This window comes from Schistocerca serialis, chromosome 2 (assembly GCF_023864345.2).
Source record: "Schistocerca serialis cubense isolate TAMUIC-IGC-003099 chromosome 2, iqSchSeri2.2, whole genome shotgun sequence".
In the NCBI taxonomy this organism is placed as follows: domain Eukaryota; kingdom Metazoa; phylum Arthropoda; class Insecta; order Orthoptera; family Acrididae; genus Schistocerca; species Schistocerca serialis.
This window is the reverse complement of record NC_064639.1, coordinates 1052910930-1052938742: the sequence shown is the minus strand read 5'-3', so window position 1 is coordinate 1052938742 and position 27813 is coordinate 1052910930. Positions and strand designations below refer to the sequence as shown.

Here is a 27813-nt window from a genome sequence, read left to right as displayed (position 1 = left end):
AGGACTCCACCAGCTGTCAGATAATTCCACCTACAAACCTTGCCACAGTGACCCCATTCCAGAAATCCAACAGGATCCCCAGTCACAACTCAAATCCCTAGGCCCATCCCAGAACCTCTCCCCAGAGTCCATCTCTCTACTCACCTACTCCTCCCAGCACTCCTACCTTCTACATGCTTCCTAAAGTCATAAACCTAACCACTCAGGACAGCCCATTGTGGCCAGTTACTTTGCCCCCACTGAGAAAATCTCTGCTGTCATTGACCCACACCTTCAACCTATTACCTGGAACCTACCCTCCAATATAACAGATACCAATCATTTCCTCCACCGACTCTCCACACTTCCTGTCTCTTTACCACAAAGATTCCTAATGCCCAAGGCCTTACCACTATTGAACACTACTTTTCTCAATGCCCAACGGATTCCTAACCAATAACCTCCTTCCTAGTCACCATGACCAACTATATCCTCACCCACAATTACTTCTCCTTTGAAGGCATTACCTACAAATAAATCCGAGGTACAGCTATGAGCACCTACATGGTACCATCCTATGCCAACCAATTCCTGGGCCATCTAGAGGAATCCTTCCTAAAAACTCAGAATCCTAAACCCCTAAACTGGTTCAGATTCATTGATGACATCTTTGCGATCTGGATCGAGGGTGAGGACACCATATCCACATTCCTCCAGAAGCTCAACAACTTCTCCCCCATTTGCTTCACCTGGTCCTACTCAGCCCAAGAAGACACATTCCTAGATGTTGACCTCCATCTCAAAGATGGCTACGTTAGTACGTCCATCCACATCAAACCTACTAACCACCAGCAATACCTCCACGTTGACAGCTGCCACCTGTTCCATACCAAGAAGTCCCTTCCATACAGCCTAGCCACCTGTTGTCATCGCGCATATGCAGTGATGAGCGGTCCCTCTTGAAATATACTGAGGGTCTCACTGAAGCCTTCACAGACCATAATTATCCTCCCAACCTTGTACAAGAACAAATTTCTCGTGCCATATCTTTCCAGTATCCCACCTCCCAAAGACTGCTTGTGTCTGTGTATGTGCGGATTGATGTGTGTGTGTGTGTGTGTGTGTGTGTGTGTGTGTGTGTGTGTGTGTGTGTGTGTGCGTGCGCGCGCGCGCGAGTGTATACCTGTCCTTTTTTTCCCCCTAAGGTAAGTCTTTCCACTCCCGGGATTGGAATGACTCCTTACCCTCTCCCTTAAAACCCACATCCTTTCGTCTTTCCCTCTCCTTCCCTCTTTCCTGATGAAGCAACTGTTTGTTGCGAAAGCTTGAATTTTGTATGTATGTTTGTGTTTGTTTGTGTGTCTATCGACCTGCCAGCACTTTTGTTTGGTAAGTATATATATACAGGGTGAGTCACCTAACATTACCGCTGGATATATTTCGTAAAACACATCAAATACTGACGAATCGAGTCCACAGACTGAACGTGAGGAGAGGGGCTAGTGTAATTGGTTAATACAAACCATACAAAAATGCACGAAAGTATGTTTTTTAACACAAACCTACGTCTTTTAAATGGAACCCCGTTTATTTGTTAGCACATTTGAACATATAAACAAATACGTAATCAGTGCCATTTGTTGCATTGTAAAATGTTAATTACATCCGGAGATATTGTAACCTAAAGTTGATGCTTGAGCACCACTCCTCCGCTGTTCGATCATGTGTATCGGAGAGCACCGAATTACGTAGGGATCCAAAGGGAACGGTGATGGACCTTAGGTACAGAAGAGACTGGAACAGCACATTATGTCCACATGCTAACACCTTTTTATTGGTCTTTTTCACTGACGCACATGTACATTACCATGAGGGGTGAGGTACACGTACACACGTGGTTTCCGTTTTCAATTACGGAGTGGAATAGAGTGTGTCCCGACACGTCAGGCCAATAGATGTTCAATGTGGTGGCCATCATTTGCTGCACACAATTGCAATCTCTGGCGTAATGAATGTCGTACACGCCGCAGTACATCTGGTGTAATGTCGCCGCAGGCTGCCACAATACGTTGTTTCATATCCTCTGGTGTTGTAGGCACATCACGGTACACATTCTCCTTTAACGTACCCCACAGAAAGAAGTCCAGAGGTGTAAGATCAGGAGAACGGGCTGGCCAATTTATGCGTCCTCCACGTCCTATGAAACGCCCGTCGAACATCCTGTCAAGGGTCAGCCTAGTGTTAATTGCGGAATGTGCAGGTGCACCTTCATGCTGATACCACATACATCGACGCGTTTCCAGTGGGACATTTTCGAGCAACGTTGGCAGATCATTCTGTAGAAACGCGATGTATGTTGCAGGTGTTTGGGCCCCTGCAATGAAGTGAGGACCAATGAGGTGGTCGCCAATGATTCCGCACCATACATTTACAGTCCACGGTCGCTGTCGCTCTACCTGTCTGAGCCAGCAAGGATTGTCCACGGACCAGTAATGCATGTTCCGTAGATTCACTGCCCCGTGGTTTGTGAAACCCGCTTCATCGGTAAACACGTAGAACTGCGACGCATTCTCTGTTAATGCCCATTGACAGAATTGCACTCGATGATTAAAGTCATCACCATGTAATTGCTGATGTAGCGACACATGAAACGGGTGAAAGCGGTGATGATGCAGTATGCGCATGACACTACTTTGACTCAGTCCACCGGCTCTCGCAATGTCCCGTGTACTCATGTGTGGGTTCATGGCAACAGCAGCTAACACACCAACTGCACCCGCTTCTCCTGTGACGGGCCTGTTACGGACCCGTTTGCGTGCTACGACCATACCTGTTGCATACATTTGGCGGTAGATGTTTTGCAATGTGCGGCACTTTGGATGCTCTCTGTCCGGGTACCGTTCTGCATACACCCTGCAGGCTTGCCAGCCGGTGTGGCTGAGCAGTTCTAGGCGCTTCAGTCTGGAACCGCGCGACCGCTACGGTCGCAGGTTCGAATCCTGCCTCGGGCATGGATGTGTGTGATGTCCTTAGGTTAGTTAGGTTTAAGTAGTTCTAAGTTCTAGGGGACTGATGACCTCAGCAGTTAAGTCCCATAGTGCTCAGAGCCATTTGAACCTGCAGGCTTCAGCTGCATTTCGTCGACACTCCCCATAGATGAGTATCATCTCTGCCTTTTCAGAGTTCGAATACACCATGGTCACAGTTCCTACAACACTACACCATCACAGACGTCTGGTAACACGGTGTACTACAGTTGGTCTGCATGTGGAGACGAATACAGAGTAACAATAGCAGCAAGCGCTACATGCGGACACTGCGACAGCTAGACCAAACCACAACAGTGCACTACAGCCACACTCGTAAACACGGTCGTCATCGTAAACATGTCCCTGCAGATGCTGCTCGCCGACCGTGGGCCCGTGTTTGTTACAACACGCAACTGAACGTCGGAGGTTTCAAGCGTCAACTTTAGGTTACAATATCTCCGGATGTAATTAACATTTTACAATGCAACAAACGGCACTGATTACGTATTTGTTTATATGTTCAGATGTGCTAACAAAACTAACATGGTTCCATTTAAAAAAACGTAGGTTTGTGTTAAAAAACATACTTCCGTGCATTTTTGTATGGTTTATATTAAACAATTACACTAGCCCCTCTCCTCACGTTCAGTCTGTGGAATCGGTTCGTCAGTATTTGATGTGGTTTACGAAATATATCCAGCGGTAACGTTAGGTGACTCACCCTGTATATATGGATCAGTGCTCACTTTTTCACCATAGAGGTATCTTGTCTAAATCATTTTCAATTTGAAACTTACGGATAGATTAAAACTGAGTCCCATTCCAGCACGCAGTGTTAATCTTCCAGTAAGTTTCAAATCAGTGCATACTCCACCGCAGAGTGAACAATTCATTACGCATTTTCATCTTGTGATGACTTTACTGGTGGGTGGGTAAATGTCAGTATAATCTGCAAACAACCTAAGAGGGCTTTCAGATCTATATTACTAAACATCTGAAACAGTCACCTGGTCCTAGTTGCAGGTGGACTGTGTAACAGCTACCAATGGCAACAAAAATTTGATTTTCAATATTTCTTATTTTTATTGATGGAATTTAAAAATTTTAAATACTGACATAAATACTCATTAATAGGTGTAATCTTATGTTAAAGGCTTAACACAATAAGTCAAGTACTGCAGTTACAAAATGTGTATATAAGAGGAGGCAGTATAACTCATGGTGCTCAAATTAACCATACTATATTCGTACAGTATTTACAATGAGAGCATGTAGTCACTTTCAGCCAACTTTACACCTAATTTTACTCACTGATGCGCCCCCACAAAATAATGAAAAGAAATAAGTTTGTGGGATCCTGCACATTCGTCTAATAAAGGGTGCCTAGGAAGCCGTTTTCTTGGATAGCTAAACAACATTCAAGCAAATCTTATTAATGGAGTTTATTACAGTAAATTAAAGTGACAATACTTAACTTTGCCTTTTTACAAAGAGGGGTCTCAAGCAATTGGCAACATGCAAATTATCAAAGCCCTTCAGTATATACAATTTCCATGCAAGCAAATCACACAAGTTCATAAGTCACTGCTACACCCAGAGTTTATACCACAGCTCGTCTTCTAGTGCGGCTGAGGCTAGCTGGAGTGGCACTTATATTCTCTTCATATAGATGCCGCTCCTGTCGTGGTGTCATCCTAGTCAGCGTTCTATTGGCTGACGTCGTCTTACAGCCTTCTATGATGTTATGTTCCATGCCGATGTGCCAGCGTGATGTTACGCTGAAACATCAGTTACTACAGTTTTGTTGTTCATGCAGTAAAACTTCAGCATCTCTCATGATGTTATAATGTGTTACCTCTTCACTACAAATTCTATTTACAACACATTTTGCAGGTGTTATCCACATACACCACTGAATTTACCTGGAAAATTATATCACTGTACGGCACATTTCAAGAGATATGTCACAAATATTAACATGCTTGAAGAGCAACGAGGAATGTCGTCAAATACTTAACACACTAACTCACTTGTAAAGTAGTCAGATGCTTGAATCTGTTAGAATCTAGGACTTTTTTTCCTTGCGGAACCACACATATCACTTCTGTTGCACCAAATTACTTCCAGGGAATTACTATTACCTTTCTGACAGGAAAACACTGATCCAGTGATACTCCACAGACACACAGTTTGATTAGAAGCTGCTCTTGAGGAGCAGTGTCAAAAGCCTTCTGGAAATCTAGGACTAGGGAATCACCTTGGGAACTCCTTTTTATAGCACATATTACTTCGTGTGGATACAGAGCTAATTGTTTTTCTCAAGAACATCATTAACCTCTGGATTTTCTGACAAATTTCAAGATTGAGTTTCATTATGAAAACTGTTCAAAACATCTCTCTTTGAAGTCTGCACTAAGTTTCGAGCTTCTGTAAACCATATTATAATGTTGGGCATTACAGTTCATATAATACAGGGTAAGCACAAAGTCTTGCCCTGATTATAACAATTTATTACAGAATAACTGTTTGACATACCACCAGGTGTTTCATAACATGTGTTCTGTCACAGTAATCCTAGCCTTCAGTTCGTTGACGTCAGAAACTGGTGTGACGAAGACTCTGTCCTTGATATAGCCCCAGAAAAAAAAGACAAGGGGCTTAATGTCTGGAGAGGGGAGTAATGTCTGGATCAGTGGATTGGAAGGAACAGTGCAACACTCTGGCCTCCCCACTCTCCAGACATTACGCCCTTGACTTTTTTTTTTTTCTGGGGCTATATCGAGGACAGAGTCTTCGTCACACTAGTTGTTGACGTCGATGAACTGAAGGCTAGGATACAAGCTACTGTGGATACTGTGACAGAACACATGTTATGAAACATCTGGCAGGACTGGAATACTGCCTCAACATTCTCCAAGCTACCAAGGGAGCACACGTTGAGGTTTACTAATGTAAGTGGTCTCAAAAAAAAAACTAGTAACATAACCTATGTAACGGCATCAAATGTAACTTATTATGTCAAATGGTTATTCCAAATGGCTATTCTGTTATAAATTTTTATAATCAGGGCAAGACTTTGTGCTCACCCTGTATAGTTTATTTTCTTCTCTTGGTGCTATATGCTTTAGATGCACATTTTGTATACGTGCTTGTCATACCTGTACTGCATGTGTTTTGTTTCTGCATGGCCATTGCATGTTTTGTTCTGTTTGTGAATGAGTGTGTCACTTTTGCAAATTGGCTGTCAGGAAGAAACAACACAACACAAAAGCACAAGCCTGCATCATGAAAGATCCAAACTAATTATGCACATAATTTTCGTGCAGGAACCGATATTCTGGGATCTCTATACAACTTCATCCATAAGAAAAACTGAATCCTTTTGTCGACCTGCAGTTGTACACACTGACTGCCACAAAGCTGCCGCTGGACTCAGGAGAACCTCATTCCCGACACCATCTGCGTGCAAGTGGCCACAAGCTCTACTGCATTTCGTACAGTATATCTTTGGGTGGCATGTTTGTAATACGGTCAGTCACATGTGGATGAACATTGCCTGTAGGTGTGACCTTATATGAATGCATAATGTCTATTCTTTCAGACATGTCCGAAAGAATAGACACCATGCACAATCCATATCTGTGATACATATTATGTAAACTGAAGGTGGAGGGGGAAGAAAGGATAGGAAAGGGAAGGCACTCATGGCGTCAGCTGCATTGGAGCTTTATACAGAGTCAGCAGCGCCCAGTGAAAATGTCTGTCAGACTGCGATGCAAACACAGAATCTCCTACTTACTATGCAGTTGCATTGACCACTGCACCACCCAGACCCAGAGTGTATCACAATTGCGTGGACTATCTCGGTACGCCCCTCGGCCAATCCACATTCTCACCTAGAGCCTACGTATTCTCATTCCCTGCCCATGTTCTCCATGCTTGCTACTTTGAGATTCCTGCAGAATGTTGAAGATAACTGTGCATTTGCGCTGAAGGTGGCAGATTGATAGCGTGCTGACTCTGTGTAAAGTCCCAAAGCAGCTGTCCAAAAGAATAGACACGATGCATTCGTATAATTGTCACCACTGCAGGCTATGAATCCACCAGCTTCAGTCACTTTTGACCTCCTGGAGGAATCTCAAAGTAGCAAACATGGAGGATATGGATGAGGACTGTGGTTAGGTGGTGCTAGGTGGGAATGTGGGTCAGCTGAGGCGCGTACAGAGATAGTCTGCACAGTTATGTTAAACACTGTGTCTGTGGGGCACAGTGGTTAACCCAACTGCTTAGTAAGCAGGAGATTCCGAATTCATATCCCAGTAGGCACACATTTTCCCTCGGTTCCACTGACTCTGCATAAAATACCGATGCAGCTGATATCATTAGTTTCTTCTCTTTCCTTTACTTTCCCTCCCTCCACCTTCAATTCACATAATATGTGATCTTAGGTTTGAGAGATTGTGGCTTAAGGCTCTACTTGCTTTATATTTCTTGCAGTAACATGCATTACTTTTCATTTCTTGATTTACATGAAGTTGGGTTCACTATCCAGTTGAATGTTCTCTAGAAGCCAATAAAGATTACCACACTCTCAAAAGATAAAAAAGGCCACTGCCTGACATTTACACAAGAAAGAGGTAACAGTAATCGCCTACTCAATAAACTGTAACATAAGTGATTTTTCCTTTCTTTTTGTTTAGGTATACCTATTGTTTACAACTAGTTTGCATCTAATTCTTGTTCTGTGGTAGTCACCATCCTCATGGGGCACCAAGTTCCTATGTTCACCTTAGATGTGATTTATCTGCAACCATCCTATATTTTTCCATCTCTTTAGCATTTTCTCGTATAAGGGATGTGTATAAGTAAAGACAAAGTAAAATAACTTTATTTTATACAGTTTTCAAATTTTCTGCTAATATGAATTGGCCCAGCCTGTCTGTGTGGCCGGCGGCAGGCACACTGCGTAACATGTGAAAGTCTGCTGTGTCCACCAGCAGCCTTATAGCAGTCAGTATGTTAATGCACAGTCATTGATCTATAGAATGCAGCCATTATGTCGCATTCTATACAGTAATTGTTAATCTTCTTTCTGCTCTCAAATTAACCAGAGCACTCAGCCACTGACCTATTTCAAGAACCTGATTAAATTCAGTTTTAAATATTCTAACTGTGATGATGATGATGATCACATTTACATAAAGAAATGTAAATGATCACTAATTCTGTTCACAACACAACAAATAAAGTGCATGATTAATTATGATTAACTGATGTTATCCTTGAATAAAGGTAATGCAAAATGTGGTGAGTACCATATCTATATTCCTGATAAAATTCTGTTGCCTCTTGAAATTTGAATTTTATTTATTATTGGCCACTATCATGGTTTGCACTTGAAACTACAAAGGTGTCCATTTCATTCATGCATGTTTTGACAAAAATGTAGGATGCACATAGAAGTGCATAGCTTCAGTTGCTTGGTAGAAATCTTGTATGGTATTTGGTCAAATATTACCAAACATGATAAGCTTAGCATTTTTCTAACTGTGACACCTATTGACAGTACTATAAAAAACTACATTAGAGTTCAACAACAACTACACTTACTGTTTAACTCCTGTTCAGAAATTTATAGAAGCAAACCATCCACTGGCTCACAAAGTAATAAATTTGAAGGCTAGTAGACAGAAAAGGCTTGGGCAGATTGAATTTCTAAATCAGTTATTTGGAATGGAAATGTGACAAGGAATTTATTCGTGTGGAACAAATAGCCTACTAAATGTCAGAATATTTACTATTTGAGAACCATTTCTAAAATAGGGAAAATATTGCTGAAAAGCAATCTCATTGCATGAGAATGGTAATAAAATGTAACTGAACTTCACAATCCCAAGAACTTCCAACCTTTGTTTTGCAGTTCGATCAACACTCAAAGAAATGTTTGTTTTCAGACATAAAATTAATAGCTCAAACTGGAATATGAGTAGTTAATTTTGAGACAATTAAATGTTATTGCCAGCCTGAATCTCTGTAGAAACTGTAATGTACCTACCTTACATAGAGAGATGCAACATCAGTTTTCTGAGCAGAGTATCAAAATCTGATACTGGCGTTTGATTGCAGTGGCGTAGGACAACATGTGGAGAAAAAGCATTGTTTCCACACGTCTGCAGTAATGCACTAGGAGAAAAAGCATTTTGCGTTTCTTTTGTATTATTAGTTGATATTAATTATCATTCCATCCGATAGACAGACAGTGAGTTGTCAGGTGACAGTGGCATGAGCAGTGTTTCTTGCTAGCTTTTCTATCCTCTCTCGAGAATTTCTGCGAAATGACAGCGAAGGTGTCAGGAGTTAACTACTGCAGTTGTTTTGAGAATAAAAGAGGGTAAGCTGAAAAGTTATGCCTCCAAAATTTTTTATGTGAAAATTCTTAAAGCTTTTTAAATAAAACAAATGTTATTAACATTCTACATCTTTAATCTTCATGTCTACATATTTATTTTTCAACATAGACACCCTGACAATGGACACATTTCTCCCAATGAAAGACCTGTTTGTTATTGTCACTATAGAATGTTTGCATTTGTTGACAGAGCCACAACCTCACCTCCGTTTGCACGGCTTCAGCATTTTCAACGTGAAGTGTGCAAAGGTATTCTTTAAGTTTTGCAAACAGGTGAAAACTGGACGGGGCCATCTCGGGACTGTATGGAGGATGATGGATGACAGTGAACTTGAGGCATCGGAGTATTGCAGGTGTTGCAGTGCCTGTGTGTGGTCTGGCATCATCACTATACGCAGCTTTCACTCTTCTTTGGATTTCAATTGGAGTCACATTTTCTGCAGTCAGTAACTTGATAACAGCATGCTGTTTCTCATGTACCAACATAGTTACGTTATGCACCACAATGTTGTACCTTACAATTCAGAGTCCTCTAGTGGCAGAGGGTTGCAACTTGCATCAGCGAAGTGGGAAAGTTGACCGAGTAAATATGCGTGACATGAAAAACCTCAACTGATATTGAGAACAGAATAAAAAATTTGGAGGCATTACTTTTCAGTACACCCTCATATTTGCCATTGTTACATAATGATTTTGTATCATTTAAACTCCCCCATCTCAATATATATACAAATCACTATCAAGGTGGAGAATGTTGGTCATTTATCTTCAGAGCATATATTAATTGGACACAGCCTTTCTTGCAAATTGATATACAAACTTGTTCCCATATACTCGCAGATGCCATCAGCCAACATTTCAACACTGAATATGTTAATACACAGATGCACACATTCTCTGACAAAAGTTTTGATACTGATCAATGCCGCCCATCATTATGTGGGTGCACTGAGCATTAAATTTGACATACATTCAGAGGAATCTGAAATGAAATGAAATGTCGTGTGGCTAGGGCCTCCCATCAGGTAGACCGTTCATCTGGTGCAAGTCTTTTTGAGATGTCGCCACTTCGGCAACTTGCATGTCGATGAGAATGAGATGATGATTATGATTAAGACAACACAACACCCAGTCCCTGAGTGGAGAAATCTCTGACCCAGCCAGGAATCGAACCTGGGCCCCTTGGTATGACAGTCCATCATGCTGACCACTCAGCTATTGGGGGCGGACAATCTGTGAAAAGAGGGGGACATTGTTGGAGATGAGTGACCTTTTGTAGTATACAGATTAATTTGTGAAAAGAGGGGGAGATCATTGGAGATGAGTGGGCTTTTGTAGTATACTGACAACTGTCTATCAGAACATGAGACTTACAGCTAGCACATTGGACTAGCATTTGGAAGGACGACAATTCAGTCTTAGGTTTGTCACTTAAGGCAAATGCTAGGATGGTTCCTTTGAAAAGCCACAATCGAGTTTCTTACCCATCCCTCCCTAATCCAAGCTTATGTTCCATCTCTAATGACCTCATGGTTGATGAGACATTAAACCCTGATATTCCGTCCTTTTTCCTTTTTTAAAGAGACAACAGATTACTTTTTTTTTCCACCTTCCTGTCAAGATCTGGTCTCTGTTCTCCCCAGGAGGATGGAACGTCCTTTAGCAAGCCTCGGGCATTTAATAACACATGGTAAATTGAAAGGGAAGTGTAGGACAACCAATGTGTCCAAATAAATGCTGCAAATAATATTTGAGTTATGTGTAACTTTTATAAGCAATGAACAGCAGTGTTATAAAATTTCTACTCCAGGCAATATCCTTTTTTTCAGCTGTTTTGTTAGAAAATGCTTTTTGTCAATAATAGAAAATGCTTTTTGTGAATAATTTAGTAGATCAAAACAGCAGTTTCCAATGAACTCATGGGAACAACATTGGGCACTCTTCAGTCCAAATGGGAGCCAAATCTATGCAGTCTGTTACCACAACTGAGTCAGAGCCATGTTCCTTTGTCTTTGCCACCACACAACTCAGCTGGTAGGAAATTAATATAAATAAGCCTCTGTGTAAATCTGAAACAAAGTTATGGTTACAATAAAAATAAAGATAATGCAGTAGAGTGATGGATGTTTCGCTGCCAGGCCAGGCCATAGTATCAGGCGTAAGGCTCCACTGTTGGCTGCCTGCAGCCTCGTGGTAATCAACATGTTAACAGCACATTTGGTCATTCTTATTACAGAGTGGCTGTATTTTTAAACAGTTTGTCACTTGCAATTTTACTGTTCATAATAGCGGTTTTTACATGATTACAACTCCAAACTGCATTCAGAATGACACTGTTTCTATGTTAATGACCCATCTTTGGATGAAAGACAACTATGTCAACTATGTTCTCATGTAATCCTGTTGGGTTGGTGTAGGGAACCAACATTCAAGAATGTCTTTGCAAGAGCTTTGCTGCCTCTATCATATGTTGCATAAGAATTATGAGATCAGGATATGAACCAAGGCATATCATTGGTCATTTTTTCTTTGCATCATCTTTAAATAGAACACAAAAAACTGCTATTGTTGGTACAAAATAACCACTGCCATGCACTGTACAATGGTTCTTGGAACGCACATGTAAAATTAATGGTACAAGAAATTTCAGTAAGACAAGAACAGTTTTCAGTGCCGACCTTTTTAACTGAACCACACAAGCACACACCTTAAGTGAATTGAAAAACCATGGAACGTCTGAACCCACATGACTTGGGTTCAGTTGCAGGAGTAAGAAAAATAAAAAAATTTAAGAGTCAGTTATTCATTAAGTTCACAGGGTTGCATGTTATGCACAAATGTTATAACATAAATGGGAAATAATTATTTAAGATTTGTGCAGAGAAATGGAAGACAGTATGCTGTTTGATATTCTATTTTAGTATATAAGCTTATTTTGGCTTTATTGATTTCATCAATACATCATGTTATTTTTGAATTTAAATTTTACTCCACTTCCGATCAATTACAAATAAGAACATGTAATAGTATTTATTGCACTATAAAGCATCCATTTATAGTATGAGCAATAGAAGTATAAGAAGGAATGATTGTTGCAAAGCATTTATACAATCTCATAAACTGCTTTATTGCAATAACTAAATTGTCCATTTAAAAAAAAATCCACAAATTATGCATCAAAATTATATCTGCCATCTCAAATTGTGTAGTTTCATGTACGGTACAGTACGGTAATTCATCTGAATTCAGACTGACAATACTCTTAATCATACAATGGCTTCTACCAATCATGTGAATGTTTGCCAAGGACATCCCTCTCACATGCCGCCATTAAATACTGTATATTAGCACCACAACATATCCTCCACCATATTCAAAGAATCAAATAGCTACAGTAGGTTAATGTCCATTATTACATGCATGTGTCTTGTTAACAGTGCCATTTTGTCACCGATAAGCTAAATATTAACTTATTTCTAGAACATTCTGCTTATTTCAGTTTGTAGCTGGGAATATTTTAATACCTACATCACTACAGGATTTAACTGAAATCTGTAGCACTCTGTCTAAATACTTCTAATTTCAATATTCTTGCTTTTAATGTTAAAATAGCTGCTCATAGAAATGTTAGTTAGTTACTTCATCCCATGTCTTAAGACACTGTTTCGAAATGACTTCCAAACTGGTTCTGCGCACGCACACACACACACACACACACACACACACACACACACACACACACACACACACACACACAAAACTGTGTGTGTGTGTGTGTGTGTGTGTGTGTGTGTGTGTGTGTGTGTGTGTCAGCATTACAAGTTAACAGCAGTTTTCTTCCCTCGTTTCTGTTTATTATTCCATTATTGTACTGAAAGCAAAATTCCAGCATTGCAATTACAGGCATGATTTCACTTCAGCAGACTGCCACAGTGATTCATGTTTTGTAACTTTCCCTTCTTTTAACAACTTCTGAAGGTGGTGACCAACATTTACAGCTGCTGCAGGATGCAGGTGTTCAGGTGTTTCCTGAGGAAATATAAAAATTACACATAACTTTCAAGTGTATTTAATTCTTAACTGATATTGCCACTGACAATAAGAACTTATTTCAGCTCAACTGTGATCTCAAAAAACAAGTTTCAATTACACTTTGGAGCCTTGCCTATGGTTTGGAATGAAGTTATAGTACCCTTGTGCACAGGTGTTAATAAAACTTCCATTGAACATAAAGCAGGAAATTTATAATCCCACCCAATTTAAAGGACAATTAAAAACATACCTCACTAGTTAATCTTCCTACAAATTATCAGAATATCTAGATTCAAGGATTGAAAAGTTTTGTTAGGTATGTGGCAAATAACAGTGTTCATTTTAAGGCTGCCTGAGAACTAATTGTCTGTTGTAAACAGCACTCTGTGTGGATAACTATTTTCTTTGAATAATACCTATGTAAAAACACCAGCACTGATAAATACGAGCACTTTCAAAATTGTCTATACTCTAGACAATAACTGTGACACTACATGGTCTACAACAAAATTCTGTAAGAAGATATAAAGTTCAGGGTTGTTAGAAATTTTTTATTTCCTTTTAACTTTTCTGCCCCTTGCGTCAATCTATTAGACATAGTGATTAGACCAAGTCATCACACAAAAATGACATAAAATGGCTAACAAATGCATGCTGTCAGAAGACATCTAAATAATGTAGGAAATATAAACAAATAACACAGCTTCTGCTTTAATATCTAGCAGGACTGTCAAGTTCAAAGTGTCTGTTGAAGTATGTGGACATATCAGAGATGCTGGAAATAAAAGTTGTTTTATGTATCTAGAAAAGATCTGATGATTAATGAAAAAGAGAAAGCTGTTCCCACTAGATCTAATGTGATCAGAAGCCTCCAAGTGGGTCACTTTCAGAGACAGGTCAGCTACAACAAAACTGCCATTGTAAACTGAGAAACAGGCTCTGTTCAGGCATCCAGGAAGAAACTAAGCACAAGGATGAAACTGCAAATTTGGAACTGTATTGAATTCTGCTTAACAATACACTGTATTGAGACTTGTTAACTATGCATTGCAAAGTCTATAATAATAGGATGCACGAAATGATAGAGGTTACCAAATGCGGGTACATTTGCATTTCACTATTTTAGCCTCAAGTTGGCAAGAGAGTTTGTGCTGGCATGAGACTGTATTAATATGTCTTCAGTGTTAGAGTATTTAGAAATACTGGGAAAATTGTAAGAATTGTGTGCCTTGTTACAAGTCAGAATTTAAGGAAATCACAGTTGTGGCAAATTAATTCTATATAAGACATTACTGGAGTACAAGACATAAAGACTTGTACACAGGGTCTATCAGAATTACCTGTTTTTAAACCTTGGAGGAAGGGGGAAAAAAAGGAACAAGGAAAAATTTCGTATAGGCATATCCCCAAAAATAATTGACTTTTGAGTTAATAATGGAAACACATTCTGCAAAGTTCTTGACTGTGAAACTCATAACAAATGTTCAAAATGTCCTCTGATTGCTTCTATACATGCATGCACTTGTCAGATCACAGACTGTTGCACCATTTCCACCTATCAAACTCCCTTGGGTGGAGTTCAGTGGTTTTGTAAGCTTCCATGATTTGTTGAAGTATGTCTGCAACTGAATTCAAATGTTTTAGGTGGCCCCAGATAAAAATCCCAATGACTGAAGTCACAGACAACGTGCAGGACCCTAACTATCCATCTGTAATGGTAGATACCGTCCACCTTATCGCAAACAATGTACTGGAGGTCCATTGTGTACATAAACCACATGCTTCCCTATACTTGGAGGAGCACTTGCTGCATCAAGCCTGGAAGAGTGGTCTGAATAAAGTCTTTCTAGACGGCAGCTGTAAGACCTGCTGAAACAATATTCCGAGTGTCTCCTACAATTCCTACACACACACACACACACACACACACACACACACACACACACACACAGCATTAATAGTTAACTGCTATTAGTGTCTAACCTGAATTGTGCCTTGAGAATTTTCTAAGGCCTGTAAGTTGTGGTTTGAAAATTTTCTATTCCTTCTCTTCTAAATATTGTCCCCTCTGTAAACAAGACTGAAGATAAAAATGACAAATTGGCTGTTGGTGACTGCTGACAAAATCCCCTGAACATGTTGACAGTTATAACTTATAGGAATACAAGAACTACAAGTGAAGTACCCCAATCAAGAATAACAACCATTGGTGCTGTCAAATGAGTCGAAGTAGATATTAACAACAGTCAGGCATATCACAGAAACGTCATTTACTGTTTGAACAGTGCATTCATAAAAAATGATAAGCTCCTTCATTATACTCACCACATATATAATTTTTACCAAATCCATTTCACTGAACTTTTTTGTGGTATTATTCCTCATGACTTCCAGAATCTCATTTTCTCTCTTAGTTCTGTGATTTATGTAGAATTCAATTTTTGTGAGAGGATCCTGCAATAAAATATACAAATGTATAACTGTATGTTTCTAGTTGTGAATGGAGTAGCATATGGAATTTAAAAAATGTCTCTTACACACATTTGATAATGATGGTTAATTTTTGGCAATATGTAGACATTAAGCGTCATTTATATAAATATGAAAAAAGGACTGTGTCTTCCATAATGGCCATATTCCTTGCTGTTTCCTGTAGTTCTTGGTCATTTACTGTGTTCTGTAAATCCCATCAAGAACGAGAATGTTCAGTGTGTCCAAAGTGTCAAAGTATACATTAACAACAACCCGATATGCCATAAAAACTTAATATGTACACTGTAGCAACAATAAACTTTCACTATGCTGCTTAATGCAATGCCAGCTAAATTTAACCAAATAAATTAGAAAGGAAGCCGCTACTTTGGAAAGAAGTTGCTGCTTCCTCAGTTACATTAAATAGCTGTTGGTTGCTCAACATTTCCGTTATTACACTGGTATTTTTAAAAGAGAATAGTTTCCTACATCTGTAAATAAATAGTGTTGTTTAACATAAATTATTATTTGGCATGCAGCTTTACAATGAACATTGCTACACGCCGTGTACCTAACAGAACTTTCCAACCCTGAATCTAAATAGTTAGATAATGTGTATAATGGTAATTAATGAGGTATGCTTTTAAATTTCTTTTGAAATTAGTTATGATTCCAAATTCCTTGCTTCATGTTAAATGGGAGCTCGTTGAATACATTCACACAGCAGTAAATAACTTCACTCAGCACCCTAGGCAAGGGGGCAAAGTCTACCTGAAAATTCTTTTTTTTTATTGTACTGCGATTGTGAAAGTCATAGTTAAGCAGAAGCTGATTTTCATTGGCAGTGTGGGATTTCTGTTGGGTTGTAGCCGAAGGTAACACACTCACTTCTGTAAGACCAGTATATTTCATACAGACGTCCATATTACAAGAAGTCATACAATGAACTAACAAACAAGATGGTGTGGGCCGTTAGTTAACAGAGTCAAAGAACTTGCAATGGCAGAGATATGTCATTCATACTTGTCAACACCACAGCAGCAACAATAACCATTAACAGGTAAAGGTATTGGAAAGTGAATGTAAAAACTCCAAGCTCCATAAAACAGCCCCTGCTAGATGTGTTGTTACTTCTTAACACAGTATTTTAAATGCTCACTTCTACTGAATAAATGCTTTATTTACTTCAGGTGCACTGACCTCAGAAGATCATTTTATGAGACAGCAGATACTGATAATATGTGCGGAAAATCAGTACTCTTGTCTTTCAATTTAGTAGTTCTCTTTATCAGTCTCCTGTCCCAGTCAATGACTTTGAAAAAATTGTAAACATTATCTTCTATTTTTCATGATCACAGAAGTCTTTTTCCCAATCTATGAAGCATACATGCAGTTCCTTATTTACTCTAATCATTCTTTTCATCAATATCCTCACATACACAATTCTGTACCTTGTTCCTGGATCTCTCCTGGATTCAAACTGATCTTCAGTCAGATAGTTTTAATTTGCCAGCTTGTCTGAAAATAAAGAATGATATGCGTACTGTGATATAAACCTGCAACCTTACCTTTCACAGGCAAAACTCACATAGGCTGAGCTATCCATCGACAACTCACAACCCACTCTTACAGCTTTCGTTCCACAAGTATTTCTCTCTTAGCTTCCAAAATTTACAGAAGTTCTGCACAAATAGTCCCATTAAGTGTGCAGGAGAACTTCTGTGAAGGAAGAGCAGAGGATTTTTTCAAAGTAGCTGCTTTTATATGTAGGTTGGAACTTAAATAGTGGCAACACTGCTGTGGAGACGCTATTCAATGGAATCTACTGTTGTCATTGATAGCACACATTGTTGACATACCTACCTTACCTCCGAGCAAATGGGCTCGCCTGTCCCACATCATCGGTTTGCGCACAATCGAGGGAAACACAATCACTTGTGAGCAAGTGGTCTAACATAACGGTGTCACTATGTTTTTGAAACAGGAACAACGGAGTTGGATCAAGATTGAATGTGCCAGAGGTCATGCAGCATGTCAGTGTCATCAAGGTCTTCAAGAGGCGTGGGAATCAGCATTACCATACAGAACAGTGGCATGTTGGATAAAAGCCTTCAACGAAGGTCAGAAAACTGTGGCAGACATGCACTGGGCAGGTCGTCCTAGTGTCTCTGAAGAAGAAGTGCATGCTGTTGCCGCGTTGGTGGACAGTGATCGACTTCATACAATTTGTGAGCTCACCCACAAAACCAGATTAGTGCATACGACTGTGCTTCGCATCCTGAAGGAATGGCTGGGCATGCAAAAAATTTTATCACAATGGGTTCCGCATGACTTGACGGAAATGCAGAAATGGATGCGTTAAGATTGCTGCTCAGACACACTTGGAGCGCTATGAACATGGAGGAGAGGCTCTCTTACGCCACATCATAACACTGGATGAGACATGGGCCACATTTTATGACCCAAAACTGAAACACCAATCCAACAAATGGCGTCATAATGAGTTACGCAAAAGTCGAAAGTGCGTCAGGGCCCCAGTATGGTGAAAGTTATGGTTATTCTCGTGTACGACTGTGGTGGTGTTATCCCAATGCATTATGCTCCTCCAAGGCACACCGTCAATGCACAGTATTACTGTTTGTTTTTTGGAGCATCACCTGCAACCAGCTTTGCGAAAGAAGCAGCGACACTTTCTGCTCAACCCACCCATCATTTTGCATGACAATGCATGGGCGCATACAACACAAGCTGTGGCTGCTCTGTTCGGTTGATGTGACTGTATCATCCACCATACTCCCTTGACTTAAGTCCTTATGACTTTGATTTGATTCCAAAGATGAAGGAACCACTTTGTGGCATTCACTTCAGAACTGTTCCAGAGATTTGACAGGCAGTAGACCGCTCCATTCGCACCATAAACAGAACAGGCTCTGCTAAAGGTATATTATGCCTTCCACATTGCTGGCAATAGGTTCTACACAATGCTGGTGACTACTTTGAAAGACAGTAACAGGTGCAAACATGTAACTCTTTCGTATCGGTTGTGAATAAATAGTTGCCACTATTTAAGTTCCAACACTTGTACTTACATAAGCCTCCCCACACACCTGCCCCCCCTCCCCTCCCCTCCCCTCCCCTCCTCACCCCTCCACACACACCTTCATCATGAGTTTAGCTACTCTGTAAGTTTTCAATCTAAGACCCAAAAGGGTATTATTCACACTGTCTCAGGCTATGGAAGCCTACACTCTTACATGTCTGCTCAATGCCCCAACTGAGTGGTGAGCAGTTACAGCAGTTACCCTTATTTTTTCCGTTGTTTGTTTTCCTTAATATTTGATTATCATCCCTAAGAATGTCTCTACATCAAACGCAGGTATCACCTGATGTCACCTGTGATTTAAGCTTTTTGGAGGAAGATCTTTCTGAAGAAGATAATGTAATTTTACCTTTAGGAGTGCAGAAAACAATTTGGACTGCAGCTGCATTCAATCAGGAATGAAATCACATATACCAGCACAAAAATAACATCATGCCTTGAGTAATAGCACAAGCCTTGGATGACACATTACGAGGAACACGTAAATTGAGAGCTTGAAGAGTCACTCTAGCAACAGGGGCATTCACACATGAGTCTAATTGATGCAATGCTCACGTCAATATCCATCCTATTACCAGCCTTGGATGACGCATTACGAGGAACACGTAAATTGAGAGCTTGGGGAGTCACTCTAGCAACAGGGGCATTTACACATGAGTCTAATTGATGCAATGCTCACGACAATATCCATCCTATTACATTGAATCCCAATTTTTACACTATACCTAGATCACAGTAACAAAGTGATAGACAGATCAATACAGAAAGCTGTGACACTGTTGGATCACCATTACTGCCACATCAATATGGCCATGGCAACAACAGCTGTTCAGTTGACTGCACTCCTTCGTACATTTCCTGTTAACCTGCAGTACTGAGTTCACTGTGGAGGATTTTTAACAGTCTAGTCACTTTTCTGTTCATTTTTGCAGTCAACTGCAAATATTTTTTATGTATTATATGAAAATCAGCACTAAGAAACAAAGCACATAATGAAATTGAACCATAAAAGTTACATTAGGAGCCGTAATAATCTTTGCACAGCAGTATAACAGCGTAAAATAAAAGAGAGGTGTAGCCAGGCTCATTCTCTGGTTGGTCATTGCTGTGGTAGTTCTTTGATAAACAACTAGCTGTCAAGAACTTTATTATACTGATCTGAGTATATATCTCTTTTTAGAGTCAAATAAGAATACTGGGAAAATATTTAAAAAATCCTATTATTTAGTTACATGTTTCACAGATCATTTGAGTGATCCTTTTATTGATATGATGAGCTCTGTTCTCACCTAAAACAAATGAGTGTAAAATAAAACAGAAGCAGGAACAAGTGATGAATAATAGTTTAAAGCATATTGTGCCAGGAAGACTAGACCTGAATCAAATTCAGGGGATAGGCTGTAATCAGGAGTTGAAGCTCCATTACCATGAATGTGGTAAAATCCTGCAATGTATTTTCAATACTTGTGTACTATCAACAATGATGAAAGCAAGCTCAGTAAAAATTCCAAAATCTTCAAAATGGGATCATAACACTATGACTTCTCAGTACATTTAGTCATTAATGATATTTGTTGCTAAAAATTAAAAAATCACTTCCCCCTCTTTGTGTCTCTCAACAATATCATCGTGTAGGTGTTTAGCTAGCAGTAGGAGGTAAAGAAGCAGCTCGTCAGTAGAACTGAGGAACTAGCAGTCTTCCCTCCATACAAAGCCTTGTGATTTTATTACGTTAAATTTAGCCTGGGTAAGCACATAGTGCATATAGGAATTTAACCATAGTTAATAACTTATGTACCTTCTAACAGCTGTTTCACATTTTAATATATAGATTGGCCCACTCCACAACCCTAAATGTTTCTCTTTGAGGTGAGAATGTATAGAACACAATGAATAATTGAGTAAAATAAGGTGGATCTCTCCGAAAATCACCCCCCCCCCCCCCTCATGTGACTACTACCACTACTACTATGAGGGGGCTTTCTTTGCATCAGCAGTAATAGCACCTCATAAATATGGTAGTCGAAATTCATTTGTGGGATATAAATGATGGTACATATCGAGATAACAAACCACTGAACAGCTGAGTTGCTGAAAGACTGATATGCACCTAAACAAGACGGAATTCTAGCAACATTAGAAGTCTTGTTATGTGCATATTGATGACTCAGCACCTTGGTTAGTCAATGAACTGTTAACTTCACTCTTCCATTACTTATTAGTAATGGCACCTCAGCTACACAAGAGAGCAGTCAGATTTCAAATGATGTGCAAGCACTATTCACAACTGTTCTGGTCAGGAATCTGCATGCAAGTACCATCAATCTTGAAATTTGATTATCATGATTCAAGACCCACATCTACTTCTAGCAAATATCTCTTCCCCACAATACCATTCAAATTCTGATACTCCCTTCACCAAAACCATTTCCTCTTGTGATGATTGTATGTCCCTTAAATTTTAGTGTCCTGCAGCACAACTCTAGTTTGTTTCTTGTTCCACGTATGCATATTTTTAACATAAATGAACTATAGAACAAGCATTCCTTCTTAAGTGCATGTAATAAGATATTTCTGCCCATATTTAAACAAGCTACAGAACCAAATGGCAGTCCATTGCCTATTTTTTTTTCTCCAAACTACATATTTGTTAAGAAAAATGACTTGACCTATATCATGTGTACTTTGTACAATATGTGATCCACAGGATAAATAAATAAATAAATACAAATACAAATACAATACAAGGATGAAGCTGGGAGGTTAGTTGTCTGTAACAGTGAGTACATTTACATTAATGAAGCTCTAAAAGATTGACAATATAAGTGTGGGAGAAAGAATGGAGGTAATATAAGTCTCTGTCTCTCTGTTATTTGCAGACAATAAAATTATCTTAACCATCAAAGATGATGCTATAGAATGCATTATGAGAGAGTTACTGGAATTTATGAAAACCCAGAACTCAAAGCAAATTTCAGCTAAACAAAATATCTGACATCAGAACAAGCATACTTAGGTAAGCAGAGGAAGTATTTAAATATATTAATTTTGTAAACTCCACCTGCATTAAATACTGGGCAGATTTAATATCCCAGTAGATGCTGTTGTCAGTCCAAAGTTGAATAAAGAAGGATAATTGGAACATACAGAAGCCTTAAAAGAAAGGCCAGAACACTTCTAGAGGCAAATCTTGTAGGCTTAATACCTTAGCTCTCACACTGAGCTCGACTCAGATTAATCTCCCCTTTACCTTCAACTTTCTAGCATGCTGGAAATAACAGGGACAAAGCAACTTCCCAAGTCCCTAGTAAAGGCACTTAGTTATCTCTGTAATTGGATTCTGGACAACCAAGAACATCGTGGGAGAGTTTATCAAAGTTTCCCAAATTTCTTAAAATGTAAATTAAATATCAATATACTTCTCAAAACTGCCAAACTGAAGCAACTACAGATGCATTAGACCAACTTAACAACCAAACTGTAGCACTAAAAGAAATGAGGTACGTTGTTGAAAATCATTTTGTTACAGAGAACTATAGATACAAGTAGAAACCAGGTGTCACTGTCCCTAGCAATCCACTGCAATTTGGCACTGGATTTGCAATCTAAAGAAATATCATTTATTCAGTACTGAACTTTACATCGTTATCTGAAATAATTTCTGTGTTATCAACCTGACCCAAAAACAAAGCCTTGTTCACTCATCAGTATCTATGCACCTACTAATATTTGCAACCAAAAATACACACAAAGAGCAGTGAACTTCTGGGATCTAGGAGAAAGTACAGTCAATATCCCCTACCATCATATTAATATTTTATTCAAGGTAGAAACTAACAAGAAAAATAAATTGCTCCAGGTGATCTTTAAAACAACTCTGATATTCCCCATGTAAACTGTTGCAACCATAATCCTTCCAATGCACTAGAACTGATAAATATACACCCTTGAAAACTTCCCAAAGCATTGACATATGTCTGAAGAAACACAATGTAACTGATGGAATGACACATGTGAAAAGGCCATACAACTTACAAACAAAACCTGGAAAAACTGAAATTCCCACAGGACCACATAAAAGTCACAAGAGTTCACCAAAATTCATAAACAGACTCAATATCATCAGATTTGAAAGATACCGATATGACCAGAAGAGCTGGTAGAAAATGAACGAGATTTCAAGGAAAACAATACATGTCTAACTACTATGTAAGATTTTTAAAAAAACTGCCAGAATATCAAGAAACAAGTCAGATTGAGACTTTGGAAACAAATAATGAACAGCACTGTGCCTTTTAACTGTGAATCAACCAAATCTGACTCAATTTTCCAAAATCCTAGGCCAAAGTGAAATTCAGAATATCCCACATTAGAAGAAACTGAGCAAATAACTTGTGAACATGTGAAGTAACAAGGCACCAGTGGAGAGAGGGTGTGGGGGTGGGGTTAGTAGTCTCCAAAATGTGGGAAAAAAAGACAAAAGACTTGCTGAGAAACCTCATGTGTTTCTTGCTTATCTGACTCAGGTGAAAGAAATTCCTGGTGTCTGGCATTGAAGTTTAATCCACCCTTTGTGTAAGAAAAGGAATAAAACATATAAATAACTACAGAGGGATTTCCTTGGCACCAGTCACCTACAAAATTCTGTCAAAAGTCTTGGTCAAGAGCCCTAATAACAAATAACTGGCAGGATTTAGGAACAGCATAACATTTCAGAAATAATTCTCTATCTAAAAAAACCATCTTACTTGTTTGCAAAGGCAAACAGATGATGATCACCTTGTAGAGTTCAAAAAAGCATGTAGTTAGGTAGATAGACATACATAACTTAATACGTTCAAAGCTAATTAAACAAACATTAAACCAAACTACATCAAAACTTAAATTCTCAGGTGAAATGTTTGACGCTTTTGATATTAAAACAGAAGTCTGACAAGAAGATGGACTGTCCACCCTACTGTTCAATCTTGTATTGCACAAAGAATTCAGGACCTGGGAGAAATAAGTTAAAGGAATAATTATTGGCAGACTATATGAAAATAAAACCCACGGCAGTGTATGGTCTATGCTGACAACCCAGCATTTCCCTCCAACAATAAGAAAGAAGAACTAGATTGCACAAATCTCATGAATAAAAACTCATCACATCTTAGGAACTCCTCAGTATCTAGATGAACATCCTGTTGTTGTTGTTCTCTTCAGTCCAAAGGCTGATTTCATGCAACTCTCCATGCTACTCCATCCTGTGCTAGCCTCTTCATCTCCAAGTAATTACGGCAACCTACATCCTCCTGAATCTGCTTACTATATTCATTTCGTGGTCTCCCTCTACAATTTTTGCCGCCCCCCCCCCCCCCCCACACACACACACACCACACACACACACACACTTCCCTTCAGTACTTAACTGGTGATTCCTTGGTGTCTCACAATGTGTCCTACCAACTGATCCCTTCTTCTAATCAGATTGTGCCACAAACTTATTTTCTCCCCAATTTTATTCAGTACCTCCACATTGGTTATGTGATCTACCATTCAGCATTCTTCTGTAGCACCACATTTCAAAAGCCTCTGTTCTCTTTTTGCCTGAAATGTTTATTGTTCATGTTTCAATTACATACATGGCTACACTCCATAAAAATACTTTCAGAAAAGGACTTCCTGAACTTACATCTGTACTCAATGTTAACAAATTTCTCTTCTTCAGAAATGCTTTTCTTGCCATTGCCAGTCTACATTTTATATCCTCTTTACTTCGAGTATCACTAGTTATTTTGCTGCCCAAGTAGCAAAACTCATCTACTACTTCAAGTGTCTCATTTTATCGCCTGATTTAATTCGACTACATTCCATCATTCTCATTTTGCTTTTGTTGATGTTCATCTTATATGCTCCTTTCAAGACACATCCTATGGTAACTCAATTCAGATACCTAGGAGAAATCATACAGCCTCGATTTCTTAGGTTTTCTCAGCATGATAGATTAATGGAGTACAGCCAAGGTTTTTTTTTTCTGTTTTATGCACCAGAGTTGTTGGAGTCCATGCAATGAATAAACATAACAACACAGCTCACAGCACCTGAAGAAGATGACTGAGTCGGTCATCAAAATATTGTGCATGAAATGGAAACAACTTGTCTATATACCCAGAACTACACCACTAATTGTGCAGCCTCCATTATTAAATAATGAAACAAACACGCACACTCTCAATCACAAAAATTGATGAATCATCTGTTGCAGACACAGCAAAAAATGAATCTCCCAGAACATAAAACTAAGACAGCACAACATGGTAATCAAACACAGTCATTATATGCAAAGGAAGCTTTAACAATTGGAGACAGATCAAAATTCAAGATAAAGAAAAGCAACAATGAATAATTTTTGGCCCGGTCTGCTTAGATGGAATTATAATGAAAAGGGAGTCTCAGGAATTATATCAGCCAAAAGAAGAACTCTTTGACACGTGCAGGAAGGGATGATTAATATTATAAGGTCACGTTCTCCAAATGAATAACGACAGGCCAACCAAAAGAATTCTCTGTCTTGTCATCTCAAAGTTAAGAACATTTGGCTGCTTGAAACTGCAATAAATATTCTGGAACTTGACAGCACAGATGCATCATCAATTTGCAGACAAACAAAGAACTGGAACCAACAAAATGTAGACATGATACATCCATATCTGTCCTCTCTTCAATTTTTTTTTTCTTTTTTTTTTTTTTTTTGCCCAAGAATTCTGAAATAGCAGAGGCTACCAAGCTATTTTTAATGTGTTTACATCACATGACTGCCCAAGAATTCTGAAAGCATAGCAGAGGCTACCAAGCTTTTTTAACAGTTGTGTGCTGTGGTGGTCCATCTGGAATGAGTCTGGATTGGCAGGTCACTCCAGTGGGGCCACCACAAGGTAAAAGTTTTGTAATCTGTGCTATACATACAGAATTCTTGGGCAGTCATGATATAAAAACACTAAACACTGTTTATCATGAACTTGTGCACTCAGTAACAGCAGAGGGGGTGATCCATAGAAAAATTTTCATGGGGCAAAAATAAATAATAAAAGTAATAAGAGTGTACCAATCCAATCTGCCACCAAACCCATTTTTCAAGAGCTTAATATATTGCCAGTCCTGTGTATCTGTATTCTAGAAACAGTTTCACCAACCTTGTTCTCTTTACAACAAATGGAGGAGTCCACAGCCTTGACGTAAGAAAAGAAAGCAAGCATTCATCTACTGAGACAAAGATAAAGCAGAAGTCACAAGAGGCTATGAGATGAAAGATACGGGTAACCTACTTTTCAACAAACTACCGTTATCAATTAGAAACAAAATCAGTACTTCTATTGATGAGTACCAGAAGGCAAGCTTGCATTAACGATGTGGCTTTTCCTCTCCCTTTTAGCCACTGTTGTATTTTGCACAATATGTGCTGAATTTTCATGTATATTTTTATCTATTTAGCTGCTTTAGATAAATGTTAGGTTAATGCTGTCATTATTAAATATCTGTTGTTGCAAATATAATCTATAAAAATGTAATTAATATCAGCCCCATGTCTTTGTAATATGTGTGGGCTTCAACTGAACAAATAAAGTTCAAATGGGCTCCTTTGTTGTGCATGATGATATAAAATAAAGTAGAAGAAAAAGAAAGTGGGGTACATGTAAGAGAGAACTCTCAGCAAGGTGACATCTGGCAGAACTAGTGTAAATGAAATTAAAGGTAAAAAAAATACAAAGATGATGTAGAAAAGATTATATAGTACAATTAATAAAAGTTTATTATTCTATGGAGAAGAAACATGGACAATGAGCAGTTGAATATCAAGACTGCAAAGAAGACTAATAAAGAAATAAAAGGATAGTGGATTGTAAAAGATGTGACTGTAAAAATACAGGAGCATAGGCCACAGAAGGAGAATGGGGCAGATAATTGGCCAAGGAGAGTACTGGAATGGCAACTGCAAGAGAAGAGGAGGAGGAGGAGGAGGATTGAGAAAGGACTGGACAAAACAAGTGTTGTTAGCAACAGAAAGAAGAGGAAGTAGCTTTGGCAAGACAGGAATACATGATAATATAGTGTGAGCAATGGCTGATAAGGCTATATAAACTTGGAATACCAGAATTAAGCAACAAACTGTGTCACATGTGAACAGTCATTATGCATTTTAAGTAAAAAAAATGAGCAACACTTACATCCACTACTGGCCCATGTCCAGGATAGATCAGACTGGGCTTCTCTTTTAGTATCAAATGAAGGGAAGCCATGTAATCGTACAGATCTTCGAATACTGCTGTCCCTTCGCCCAGAATACAGTCTCCACTGAATAATGCATTTTCTTCTTTCAGTACCAATGTAATATGATCTGTAGTATGACCTGGAGTGTGCATAATCCTACATAATAAATTTCACACAATAAATAACTTTACATTCCACATCCCTAAATAAAACACGAAAGCATCAAATTAAACATAAATATAAATAAAATTCTCACTTCAAAGCAGATAGCAATTAGAACATACAATCTTTTCCTTGGTATACAGTCAATAATATTCCTTATTTAGTTACAAAAGTGATTCATCATCATACTGACTGGATAATGAATGTGATAAACAGGATGAAATCCAACTGCACTTATTGTCTTTAAATATGAGTTTATTCTATCCAAATTTGAATATCAAAAGTGGCAAAAGTCTCCTTTGTGCACTATTTTTTGCCCTGAATGCTGCAACATTACATTACTGAATGCCCCCATCTGCAAATGGTAGTGGAGTGATAGCAGG

General features: G+C 38.9%; 1 protein-coding gene across 1 annotated transcript in view; it reads right to left on the bottom strand.

Annotated features, from left to right (window-relative positions):
• Nucleotides 1-12379: 12379 nt before the first annotated feature.
• LOC126458501 (endoribonuclease LACTB2) overlaps nt 12380-27813 on the bottom strand; it is a 112919-nt gene continuing 97485 nt past the window's right edge. The window contains exons 4-6 of the mRNA XM_050095595.1: nt 27226-27424; nt 15775-15903; nt 12380-13446 (exon numbers count right to left, since the gene is read on the bottom strand). Coding sequence (XP_049951552.1) covers nt 13315-13446; nt 15775-15903; nt 27226-27424 — 460 coding nt within the window. The 3' untranslated portion in view covers nt 12380-13314. The remainder of the gene's footprint in view (nt 13447-15774; nt 15904-27225; nt 27425-27813) is intronic.